Genomic DNA, 13,386 nt, shown 5'->3' on the forward strand with positions numbered 1-13,386 from the left:
GGACTACCTAAGACTAAACCAGATGACTAAAAGGGTTGTCCAGATGCTCCTTGAACTCTGATGGGCTTGGTGCCATGACCACTTCCCTGGGGAGTCTGTTCCAGTGACCGACCACCCTCTCAATGAAGAACCTTTTCCTATGTCCAATCTGAACTTCCCCTGATGCAGCTTCATTCCCTTTCCATGTGTCCTGTCGCTGGTCACCAGAGAGATCAGCACCTCCCCCCGCTGCTTCCTCCCTTAAGGAAGGCATAGACTGTGATGAGGACACCCCTCAGCTTTCTCTTCTCCAAGGTGAACAAACCAAATGACCTCAGCCACTCCTCATAAGTCTTACCCTTGAGACCGTTCACCATCTTGGTCGCCCTCCTCTGGGCACACTCTAATAGTCTGATGTCCTTCTTACACTGAGGCGTCCAAAACTGCACACAGTACTCGAGGCCGCACTGGTGCAGTGTAGAGTGGGACAATCACCTCCCTCGGCCGGCTAACGATGCTGTGCTTGATGCACCCCAGGACACAGTTGGCCCTTTTGGCTGCCAGGGCACAGTGTTGACTCATATTCAGTTAGACGAATTCTCAGCGACACACGCTATTCATATGGCAGAAGTTCGTAAAGGACGTGAAAACAGATTTGTAAACACTAGTACATGATTGATACAAACACAGTATGTCACATTCGCATTTTTTTCTTTTTTTTTAAAAAAACAAACCTTGTTAAACACGAGGGCACAAGAGACTAGTTTAAAAAATTAAAAATACATAACTGACATACTAAATTAGTAAACAGTGCATCCTTAAGCATACTTCAATTTAGGGCTCTATAGATCTCCCAAGAAAGAAAGAACCTGGCAAAGTAACAGTGAAATGAGAGCAGCTATGACTAACCCTATCTATTTCAGAACTGCAAGTCAAAGTTTCTACAAATCTATGCTTCTATTCGCACTACTTCATTGCAGACCATTCGCCCATTCTCCATTGTCACTATTTCTTAAGTTTATGTACAACTGTCATCAAAGTATGCTGCTCTCACGCATGCACTTTGGGGGAGTCCATATACTGTCCTTTAACCCTGTGTGCATTTTCCCTTAAACTCGATAGGAATTGCTCTGAACTGGGCACACAGCATGTGGCTGCCCTGACATTTAAAAGTAGAATCTCGTATTTGTGTTAGGAAACATGCATAATGATAGAGTTAGTGCACTACTGCCATTTGGAGCTTGGGGTCAGACTGTCCTCCATTATTGCTATGTCACAGAGACTGAATCTCAGTAATTCAGCTAGCAGAATCTGCTCTTCACATGTTTTCAGGGGCACGTGGTCCACATTCTGTCTCTGCTGTTGACAGGTGTTTATTTGGCTATGAAACATTAAAATGAGAGAATACCAACTGAACTTGGCATAAATTATAGGACTATATTCAATAAAATACTCACGTACTTTATGGCGGACTTGGGAAATTAATGGCGATGTATGTGATTTGGCCAGCAAAATTGGTTTATGCGGATTTGTACAGTCCCCAGCGTTTCGCAAAGTTCTCACCAGAGACTTGCGGCTTCCCTGTTCTTCCTATTTAACAAGCAAAGTTCTCAATATAACCACTCTAGCGTAACAGTAGAGGAAAACCTGGGCTAAAGAGAGAAGAATGTAAACAGGCAGTCCCTGCCTCCTGAAGTTAGTGAAAAGAATATTTAATACGTTAGAACAATTTAGACAACAAAGGTGGTGACAAAACTGGGATTAGAAATGAGTAAGTTTTAAGGCCTGGTTCTGTAGTTGGCTCACTGCCATCCTCCGCATTGGAGGAACTGTTGTCACATTAGATGAAACAAAGGGAAGACACGGATACTGGGAGGGTCTAAAGGATCGTTTAGTCAGGGTTCTTTTGTCACACATACAGAGCAAGAGAAAACCTGGGCTGAAATAAAGCTTGCTTGAGAATGACCTATTAAAAGATACAAAAATAGGAAGTTTTGGTTGAGGGAGGACAATGACACCAAAGCCAAGCAGTTATGGTGAAATACATCATTTTTAGTTGACGCTGTTTCTGGTGCATGTTACTGAACTTCCCTGTGCTCCAGTGGAGCATATATCTGCCAAGGAGGATTTTGGCTGTAGAAACCAGGAACAGAAGATGGGCAGAATGGCTGATGTTGCAGTCTGTGCGCATAGAGATTTGGGATATTTCACCCATGTTTCCTAGAGAACCACAGTGAACTGGTTGGCCATAGAGCCTAGGAGGACCACTAATACAGTTCATTTGAGCCTTGTACTTAAGTCAATCAGTCTTCTGACTGCTGAAAATAATAGCATATTCAAATATTAAAGCATCACAAATTACATCATTTTTAGAAATTCGTACACACAGGCAACTTGATCCCCCTTCCAAATTTTAAGTCAAGTCTGAGGGAATGGTACAATCAAACTCCAGTAAATCAAAACTCACGTATGTCCTTAATGCACTGATATCCTGTATAACAAATTTATTTTTTTCCCTGAACATTTCCTGTATAAAAAGAGCTCTGCTGGATACCCAAACCTATGCAGTCTTACTAGCTTGGAAAACAAATTGTTCTTTAGTGAAACAAACAGACAGTCTGCTATTTCAGCACTTCAAATAGTCTCCTGTTATCAGGAGAAAACAGAATAATCTTTTAGTAACATTTGTTTTTAAAAAGAGAACACAAAAGCATTTGTAGTAATCACATTTCGCCAATAGGAAGAGCCTGGCATTTAGGATACTTGCATAAGAATTCTACTTTGTTTAGGAGTCCAAAAGATGGAATGATTGAAATATTAAACTGTAGCACCAGTAATACTTACTTTCCTAAAACCAAATCCTAAGGACTGGAAGGAAATTAAGACAGAACAGGAACATTGTGCTTACATTGCATTAAATAGAAAACAATGGGTTGGTCATACTTGAGTCTGCACTTCAGTAAAGTCTGGCCACATCTGCAGTTCTACTGGAAGAGTACTGGAACAGGTCACGTGTTGGCTTGTCAGTCTTCTGGGTTTCATTCGTCCTGTTTCCTCTTGGGCTTTTTGGGATTCCGAGATCGGCTCTTTGCTTTGCAGAGTGGACATATGGGCGCATTCCGATGAATTTGTTGGTGACACGATAAACATGCCTGAAATGCGACATTGCAGCCTCTTGTTACAGACATTTAAGTGGTGGTGTTACATGGGTTATTGAGTATCATATTCTAAGTTACAGTACAGAAAAAAAATAACTACGGCTTCTTGCCTTCAAAGGCAAACCAATGGTACATGTTATACAACCCAGGTCTCTGGACTGTACAGTAACTTCAGGCCAACTGAAAAACTAGAGTATCCAATTGAATTGAAACTACAGTTCAGCAGATACATGGTTCAGGCATGTATCAATAACTTTAACGTTGAATTCTATTTTGTATTAAACGTTCCACATGTTTTAAAGGTGTTTACATGCGTAATAGCTCACTGAGTCAGAGAAGTTACAGTAAAGGCCAACTATGATGTCACAGATTTCAAGGCAGGAGTGGGTGATTAGATGAATTCCACATATTTAACACAAGATACAGAACTCTGCCCTTTTGCTCCATACTAAGCCCTTTAACTTGCATTTGACTGAAGCGTATTACTTTCAGAAAGGCTTTTTGATGGCCTGACTCCAGATAGTAAGTACATAACTACGGATTGTACCTGCATGAGTTTGCCTACTTAGTCAGTGAATCTTTGGAACTTGGGTGGGATGAATACTCTTATGGAATTACTTAGCTCTTTTTACCGACTATAGAAGGAGCTAGGTAAAACTGTCACTTAAGTGCCTGTGGTTAGGTTAAATTAATCCATATGTTAGTCTTGACCTGAAGATCCCAAGAAGTGCAGAAACAATCACCTTTCCTGGTAATTTGTACCATCAGTAGTTACTCTCCCTCATAAAATATGTGCCTTGCATCTAATACGAATCCATTTGAGATTAACTCCCAGCTATTAGTCTTTCTTTTGCCCAGCATTTTTTGTTTCTACATGCCTTTCTCCCACATGAAACACAAGAGGAGTGGGAATTGCCTACATCTCTGCTGATGGAGACTCTTAAGTCATAAAGGAGTCAAATAATACAGAGCCTTGTCCTTAACCCTTGATGACCGGTGCTACTACTTTAAGTCTGCTGGGCTTGCTCTTATTTTGAACCACCGCAGGAAAAATCTGGATCAGAACACATCATTTTTCCTTTTTGTAAATATTGATCAACTTTATAAGCATAATACTTTCCAATGACAAGAAAGAAAACCCATCACATTCCATCTCCTGACCTTCATTGGAGGTGGCTGTTGTCTGAAAGTTGCTGTCTGTCTGGTATCTTGTTTCCTAGCCACTTGCAGCTGTTGGGCAGCCGCTGCAGCTGCAGCCAGAGACTCTGGGATGGGAGGCTCCTGTGGTTCTGTCTGCCATTCCGCTTTCTGCTTTTCAAAGTAGCTAGACAAAAGGAAAACAAATGAAAAATATAACCACCTTCTGGAGCATTCCATTAATTTGTAAGGGATATTTTGTGTTAAATTATAATGGATCACATTTCCCTATCATGTTCCTCCACTAGAGTCAAATTGCCTACACTTAGACACCACTTGGGCTAGTTCACAAATAGAATGAGTGGTAATGTCCTCTGCATTTGTACACTTCAGCCAGATACCAGATTGTCAGCTTCTAAGGTATCTTGATGGACAACTGGATATAAATCTAAAATAGACAACATGTATATTTAATCTTTAACAGCTTTAGATGCACCTCTGTCAAACTTAGTTTTTATATTTCATTCTGTTAAAATGAATAACTTTTGTATGAAATAGATTAATAGATTCTTTGTAGTGTCAAGGTGCTTGGAATGGAAAAGAGCATTTCTGAAGAAATGCAAAAGACATCTTGAAAACTCCGTGTCTGTGAAAATGATGCCAAATGTGCTGGACGTTGAGAAATGTAAGTTTCTTAAAACATGACTTGCATTTAAAGCTGATCTGTTGAACAAAGGACACTGTTCTTTGAATAGTAGCTAATTCTGTCACCTTCCCCCACTTAGGTTATACCTAAAAATGAAACTATAATTTATTGTCCAAATCTATTCCATATCTAGGGTAAACTTACTTGTTGACAGTTGTAGGTATAAGGCTAAATGTCACTGCCATGTGACACTGGATGCAGTGCCATGCAGCAAAAAGTAAAATTCTGACTAGCAGTAGCACAAACCAACTGAAGAATACTTGTTTTGTATCCCTTTCTTGCATTGCCTCCTACCTCTGCTTGCTAAACAAGTGAAAAAAAAATTATTTTCAGGAAAAAAAAAGTCTTGCTAGAAAAAGCAGCATATGGTATAAAAATCTAGAGAACCAACCACCCTTGAATTTTTGCATGTCATGTGTAGAGTCTGCAGCTTGGAATAATCTAAATTTAACTTCCAACAAATTCAGACTGAATGTTATCAAATACGTGTGCTCCCACATCCCTTTTTTGTTAACTTTTGTTTTTCATGCTTACCTCTTAAGCTCTTTTTTCCACCTACCAACAAAGGTAAAATGACAAAACAACCAGTAGAATCGAGAGAAGGTACAAAGCCAGATAATGTTTGCTTTGGAAACTTACTCAAGGGACAGTTTCTCTTCCTCCTCACATAGATCTGGCAACCTCTGCAATCCCAGAGTCATCCGCAGAGCATCTACATGCTCCTTCAGGGGTTTGTACTCCTCATGTAGGCGACGAGTAGATTCCAAGAGCTTGTTGAGATCGTTCTCAGACTGCTTGATAGTATTCTCCATCTGAAACAGGAGGATGGGCATGCTTTTTAAAGAACTGTTCCTTTAATAGAACTCTGATTGAGCAAGAGACTGTATCAGAAAGATTTTTCTTACTCAAGACAGAAGAGATTGGAGACAATGCAGCAGTAAAACAGAGTTAAGATACTGGGAGGATGAAAACTGGGCAAGGAAGAAGCAACTGAAAGTGACATTTGAGATGCATTTTCATTTAAAAAAGATGCCTTCAACCCATATGACCTTCTGAACAACAGAAAAAGCAGGTAGACAGGCTACAGATAAGTCAGCAAGTGAGGAGCTATGGAAAACTCTCAAGGCACATTAAAAAAGAAATTAAATTAGAATAAACTAATTTTCTGTGTTTCTAAGATACCTGAACACCGATGGTTAGACGTTAACAAACAAGCTAAGGAAAGGTTCCTGCTTCTCTTACTGCAGTAAGTGGGAAAAGCAGCAGAGAAAAAGACAATCTGACAGGAAAGAGAGGGGAGGATGAAACAGAGACTGAGGTTATGCAGCTGGGCAGGGGAACAGACATTTCAAGTGATACATAAATGCAGTCTGCACATCCAGTACATAGCTTGTACTTGCTTACAATGTGGGAGCTTTTTTCTTCAGGTGCAAAGCACCGATACCTTCAGAGCTAGAAACCACTGTACAGTCATGTAAGTGCCCTAACATGACGTAAAAACTGCAGGTTTAAAAATATATTCCCCGTTTAGCCCCTCTAATTGGCTGATCTTCCTTGTTTATAAACTGCTTTTCTCTTATTTGTATTAATTCCCTTCAGGCTGGTGCTTCTTAATGTTTGGTGGTTCCCCTCAGTGATGAAGGTCAGCTCTTACTAAGAACCTCACAAATATCATATATTTTCCCAAAATGTCTTTTCTTCCAAAAACCTCCAATCAAAAGTCCCACCTTGCTGCCAAAGTTTCTCTGTTTCCAGGTGCTAAACAAGGAAAGACTACCAGGAAGAACAGTTTCTATGGGACTGCCAGAGTGATGTTACTGTGGCTACTGGTAAAGCTGTAGCCAGAATGGGCTTGGTTATCTATCCTCATGGTGCAAATGCTTACTACGCCAACATTACAAAATATCCTGCCCAAGACAGGGAAAAACAAATACCCCGAGGTAAATTTACTTTGCACTCTTTGTAGGATCCTAGGATGGTGTTGTAAAGTCCAGATTATTGAACCAGTGATAGTTCACTGATGTGCACAATTCCACAACCTGTGGCATGATTCATATACAACCGTGTCTTAGTCAGGCTGTCCGCAGCTGGACTGTTGCATACCACATTAATATCAGCGTGGATCAGCCGCAGCTCCTCCACATGGGCCATCTTCTCTTGCAGCAGCAGGTCCATTTCCTGTTTGTATTCTTTCAGATGCCTCTCCTCAGACTCCAGGGCTTCAAATTCTGCTTTCAGTCGTGCCTTTATTTTTTCCATCTGCAAAGTCTTATTCCTGGATCCCAGTGACAATTAAAAATACAGAGAAACAACAGTGAGTCGCTGCAACATATTTTTCCGAGGTGTCACTTTATATGTGAATAGATGGAAGAAGGTGACAGCAGTAATAGACAAGGGTGAGACTAAATGAGTCTGAGAAAGGATGAGGTGCAACGAGGAACTGAATTCTAATCCCAGCTCTTTTGCTGAGCTTTTCTGTGCTATGGGAATTCTTACACTGAATTATGAAATTAACAGAACATTGTCAGACTTTAAAAGTTACTGTAGATTCAGAGAATTTGTACCAATAGAGTTCTACTGCATCAGTTAACTCAGATTAAATCCTAGTTCCAAAACAGAGAAATACAGAAAATCTGGGAGGTTTAGCACAGGATTCTGAGAAATGTAAAATGAATTGGAGGTTATTATAGTGTCATATACACTGACTAAAACTATGTAGACAGTAATTTGAACTGCTAAAATACTAACTTCAACTTCAGGTTAAAGAAAATTCCAGAGCAATGACATATCAGAATAGTAAAAACTCAAATGACACTGGCTGTCAACATCCCACTTGCAAGTAACTCTGCATTCTCCTGGTTCTTTGCTAAGATCTAGTACCTGTCACATATTTGTAAGTGTTTCTGCCCATATCCTGCATTCTGATTTTTTTTTCATTTGTGCCAATCTGTAATTCCATAGCAAAAATATTTAGATACTCAGTCCTTATCTCTCTCTTCAAAGCTAATAATCAAAGAGCGTGAGTTTCAGTCATCAGACAGTTTTAAGCGGCAGAACAGCCTGCTGCTGTAGTGATTCAACACTTGTCCAAGCTGTTGAACAGAACAAACAAACTGTTCTTGTTCCTGTGATTTAGTTAATGAAGAGGCCTTAGTTATTTTTCCTGTACTGTTAGTTAGAATATGATACTGCGTAACCAATGCGTCAACAACACTGAAGTGTTTCTGGCAAGAGGCTGCAATGTCACCTTTCAGTCATGTAATCAAGAGTTCAGGACTCCTCGCTTTACCTTGTGTGAAACAGACAGGAATGTAGCATTCCGTTTTAGTCACCTAACACCTGGTACAATAGCTCCAGATTGGTTTCCAAGTGCACTACTGAATAACACAGTAGACCTCCTACAAGCATGATGTAAGACGGGGCTGGGGAAGAAGAGGTTTGCATTCATATTTACATATCCTATTCCTATCCCAATGCAAAGTGGGATAAGTTTGCTTCAAATTCACCGTAAGCAGCAAAGCTGAGTATAGAATGCAGTCTGTAGATTATAGGAAGCTGCCTGTCAGATTAGCAACAAAATCCCAGAACAGGGATTCCACCCCGATCCTGGAACAGGGTGTGTGACTTCCCTTCCCACTAGGCCCAGACTTGCTCCCATTGAAGCAAGCAACACGGGTCTGATGTTTTTAATGGAAGCAGAAGGCACTGAGCCCCCTGGAGGGAGCTGGTCTATCACCTGTTTCTAGGAAAGGGGATTCTTAAACCTCTGTGGGGCATTTGTTCCTTTTACAAACTGTTTCCATACCCAGTCCCCAAGGGCCCTTTCTGAAACTGCTCCCACAGCGCTGAGAAATGAGTGGTTTATCTCAGTGTTATTCTATATCATACCTGTAAGAATAGGGAATATATATATCCTGGGCTTTAACAGAGTTACTGTTTTCTCTCACTCCAACCAAAATTCCCAAAGAAATTTTAAAGCTAGCCTGAGGACCCTTCTTTAAAGTATATGGCAGGTGTCTGTATAGATTTCATTCTTGCTTTCATTTGACCGAAGCTCACCCTCTGTCACCATCCCTCTTGGGGAGGCTCTGACATTGTATCTGTGAATCCTCCTCTCAGCCCCCTCGTTTCTGCTTCCAAATCAGACTTTGTGAGTTCAGTATCTGCTTATGCACCTAGTTTTGGTAACTTTTTCCTGAGTGCGTGAGACATCACTGGCACAACGGGCTTCCACCATTTGCTGAAGAGCGTGGCAGAAAGCAGAGTCAGTCCCTGGGACAACAGATTATGGCTATTTATTCCAAGTGCTATAGCTAGTAATGTGACCAGGGTTCCTCCTTCTCTCACTTCAGGAGTTTATAAAGCTGCAAGAGATAAAAATGGTATCATAAATAACTTTTCCGGTATGTATTCAGAAATGGGCTGCCTGGTAGGGATAATATGAATGAATGAGATTTAAAATGGAACAAGTAAAAAATTGAAGGCCAGAGGGACTGCTGCTTCTTTCCTTAGAATAAAATAAGACAAAATTCTGCCTTGCATTGGTAGTTCAGAAATAATTGTAACAGTAAAGTTCTTTCCTCTATATAAATAAGTCATAGGAGATACAGATTATTATTCCCAGTGATGGCAACCCATCATGGCTGTTAAGAATAGAAATACCAGACCAAAGAGAGATACAGAAAATGCCAATGACAAATAAGAACATGTCAGGGGTCACTCAGAGACGTTTACAGATATTGTGGAAGACATATTTAAAACCAAATTTGATAAAATTCACTCGGTAAGTATGATTATTATATCTGTACTGTAGCTCACCATAGAGCTCACCGTGCTTCAGATAGTATGTTTATTATAGAAAATATAAACTGTGTACCTGTGAGCGTACATTTATTTCAAAAGGTACACAGTCATTCCAGTTCTGAAAAGTCCGTGTCTCACCATTAGAGTAAAAAATAGCTGTTGGAATAATAAGTCAGCTAGTAAAAGTTCTATGAATGAAGTGCAGAAGAAGCCTGGATGTAGGTAGAATTCAAGTATGTAGCTACAACATTGTAATCTTTAATGTCATTGGAGGTGTTCTGTCATTTACTACACAACGGCATATACCAGTCTGAATGTAAATATTGGACTTAAACCAGTAGAGGAGATCCTCTCTGCCTTCCATTTTAAATGTGGCAATATCCCACTAAAAAGTACCATCCAACCGCCTACCCTGTTTTCATCAAGTCTCATTGTTCCCATTGACTTAAAACATTTATTTAGTAATGGCAGCTTTGATTACCGAAACGGGGAGTATTTGTCCCCAATTTCCTCCCTGTTTCCTCCCGTGTATTTATGGCATGTGTTCACCTCAGACCATGGAAATGGATCAGTTTCCTCACTGTTACTAGTCACTGGCTGCCATGCTCTGCCAAACTGCTACAACAAATGAGTTGCAGGGGATTGTTTCAGTCCAAATGATTAGCTTTTGACACTAGGAAAGAAAAAGTGCACACAAATTAGAACTCTCCCTGTTAGCATCAGGCAACATGCAGTAATGTTTTAAAACAGAAACCATAAGTGTGATTACTAGACTGCCTAATGAATTCTGCCTTCATATTCTTTTCCCTTCTATTTAAGTTCTTACACTGCATTGTTGATAGTAGTCACTAAGTGCGTCCCAATAGGACATTAAGCAGTGAAACTAGCATCTGTCATCAGTAAGTTCACTCTCATTCTCTTTTACCTCCTCCCAGTCAGAACACTGAGGTCCAGTCTTTAGGCATTTGCTTAATTTTATGACTGGGGTTATTTCTGTAGAACTACTTGATGCATATAAATAAGCACGTGCAGATATGTTTGGATTGTGGGCATACACATACGTTTACTGACAGCAGTATTCCATTGACTACAAATTATATGTGTGTATCTATAGATATAGATACGGATATAGATACAGGTCTTCAAAATCACATTCCAGAATCCCTTCAAAAACCCAGCTGAGCTGCCTTTAATAGGTGACAGAGATCAACTACAGGAGTGGGCAATTTCTTTGATTTTGATTGTGAGGGGTTTTTGCTCTCTGCTGTAGAATAGTACATGGAATGGAAGTTAAAATAAAGCCTGCCAAACCTATCAAAGGTGTGCCTGTAAACATAAGAAATTCTCATGTTTATTTTGAAGGAAACTCTTCATAGAATGCAAGCTCCTTGTAAAAGATTTGGGGATGAAAAAATAGGTTTATTTGATCAGATTTTCTTAAAGGCGACTCAAAATTGACATCAATGTTGCAAGTAGGATAGACTTTTTGATGTTGATTTTTTTAAAATTTAAAATATATTCAAGCAACTTTCTTGATACTTCATTGTACACTAAAGCTAGTAACATCGCCTTTACAGTACCTTATGCCACAAACTAATAGCAAAAATGTCTTAATTACAGTTTATAGATCGCCTTTGAATATATTATCAGAAAACTGAATGCACCATAAATTTCCAAATACAGGATACCACTCTCTCTGAAAAGGTAATGTAATGAGATATTTAAATTAAGTGTTATAGTAATTGGACCACAAACTGTAGTAGGCCATATTTAGATCTGTATTTTAAAACAGAGCCTGCCTAACAGTTGAGTAGAAAAGCATTGTTCCTACTCTGCAAAGTATGTGTTGTCCCATCTCTTTCTACAAATAGTTTTGGGATGCTAGACACACAAATATTTTTGCTTGATCCTTGTTCTCCTTTGCAGTATTGTGTGGAGAAGGCTGAGGCCCATACGCTGCTGCCCAATTCACCTCTTCCATGGGTAAAATGTGCTTCTTAGAGGTGCGGTTACCAGCAGCAGGCTCTGTGGCCACCTGCACGCGCTGCTGGTGGCAGCGCCTCTGTCCCCTGCCCTCTGTCCTCTCTCCCCGATAGCCCCCCTCCAGCTGTCCTGTCCCAAACACTTCTCACCGCTCTGGGGTTACCCGCTGCCAGCGTGCCTTGCGCCTCCCAGCTACATCCAAAATCACAGCCCTCACTTTCTTTGTAACGTGTTTTGGCTTTTGGGTGCATGAATTCCTACTAAATGCAGACAGCTCAGGCCTCATCCTGAAACTCGGTGCCCGAAGCCGAAGAGAGAAAATGCCCTACCTAAAGCTAAGGCACGCCCGCGGTGTGAGCAGGCACGGTGCCCTGCCTTGCTGCTTACCAGCCCCCTCTTCCAAGGCACCCTGCGGTTCAGCCTACGAAGGACGCTACACAGAAATCGGGGCTGCACCGCCCCGCACGGAGCAGCAGAGAGAGCCAGCTGCTGCCCTGGGCGGGTCCTGGAGGGGAGGGCAGGAAAGGCCCCGTGCCGGTGTCCCCATCCCTCCCACGCTGCCACCCCGCCACTCGCCGCCCTGCTCGCCGCTTCGGGGTGGGGGCCAGAAACAGCAGGTGGGGGGACCGCCGCGGGTTTCCTCGCCCGCCTCAGCCGCCCCTCCGCCCTCGGGCGAGCGGGAAGGGCGGGCAGGACGAAGCCGGCTGAGCGCTGGCTGCTCCCCAGCTCATCTGCTCCCCTCTCAAAACAGCCACCGCCCCCCGGCCACGGCCCCAGCGCAACGCGGAGCCGGACCCCCGGCCTGGCCGCCCGGGAGCCCCGTGCCCTGCGGCTGCGCCCCGCCCGCTGCCGCCGCGCCGCCCGGCCCCGCTGCGTGCCGCGCCACCCCCCTCCTTTCCCAGCCCGTCAAGGCTCCCGCCGGGGAGCGAGTGGGGCAAAATAATAGGTTTATGACAGAGAGCCTGAAGAACAAGAAATAATAATTGGAAGGGCTTAAAAAACCCCACCCGCAGCCCGACACCACTCCCCCAGCTGCGTGGGGCTGCTGCGTCCTTCCCACCCGCGCACCCCTCCTTCTCCCGTTCTCGCTCGGGGCTAATTCCCTGGAAATGCACGACCATTGCCGCCCTTCACTGCGCATTCCAGCAGCGACTCCCAGCAGCGGATGCTCCTTCCCTACTTCGAAAAATGTATTTTCAGCTCTTATCAGGAAGCCCCGCGGCGGTTTTCTTTCCCTCAGCAGCACAATAGCTACTTTCAGATCGATGCAACTCCTCCGAGGAAAAAGCTGCTTCGCGTAACTGATGCGGCACAAAGCAAACATACCTGATCTCCTTGATGCTCTCGAGTTTGCACATAATTTCTTGCTCATCTGCCATGCTTTTCGCTCCCGATTTAAACCTCCCGTGAAATGTACAAAATGTCAGGGGAAAAAAAGAAAAAACATACAATAGACACAATGTAGTCACCCCCTCCTAGCATATGGTCTCTGAGCCTGTGCGGCAGGCTCTAGTGGGAGCTCTGGGACTTAGAGTCCAGCCTCCCATTGCTGCCCAGGCAGAGAGGCGGCAGAAAGACTACAGCACCCACAAGGCAGAGCAGAGCTTTCCTGCCCTGCTT

At 42.5% G+C, this 13,386-nt stretch overlaps 1 protein-coding gene across 1 annotated transcript; it reads right to left on the reverse strand.

The window, feature by feature from the left end:
- Positions 1–2,607: 2,607 nt before the first annotated feature.
- On the reverse strand, positions 2,608–13,160 carry ZC4H2 (zinc finger C4H2-type containing). The gene is made up of 5 exons (XM_082322880.1): positions 13,093–13,160; positions 7,084–7,255; positions 5,620–5,792; positions 4,299–4,461; positions 2,608–3,131 (listed from the first exon to the last, which is right to left on the reverse strand). The coding sequence occupies exons 1-5, from the start codon at positions 13,143–13,145 to the stop codon at positions 3,018–3,020; spliced, it is 675 nt and encodes a 224-aa protein (XP_082179006.1). The 5' UTR covers positions 13,146–13,160; the 3' UTR covers positions 2,608–3,017.
- Between the last annotated feature and the right edge of the window lie 226 nt (positions 13,161–13,386).

The sequence above is a fragment of the Platalea leucorodia genome (genome assembly GCF_965183815.1).
Source record: "Platalea leucorodia genome assembly, chromosome: 10".
In the NCBI taxonomy this organism is placed as follows: domain Eukaryota; kingdom Metazoa; phylum Chordata; class Aves; order Pelecaniformes; family Threskiornithidae; genus Platalea; species Platalea leucorodia.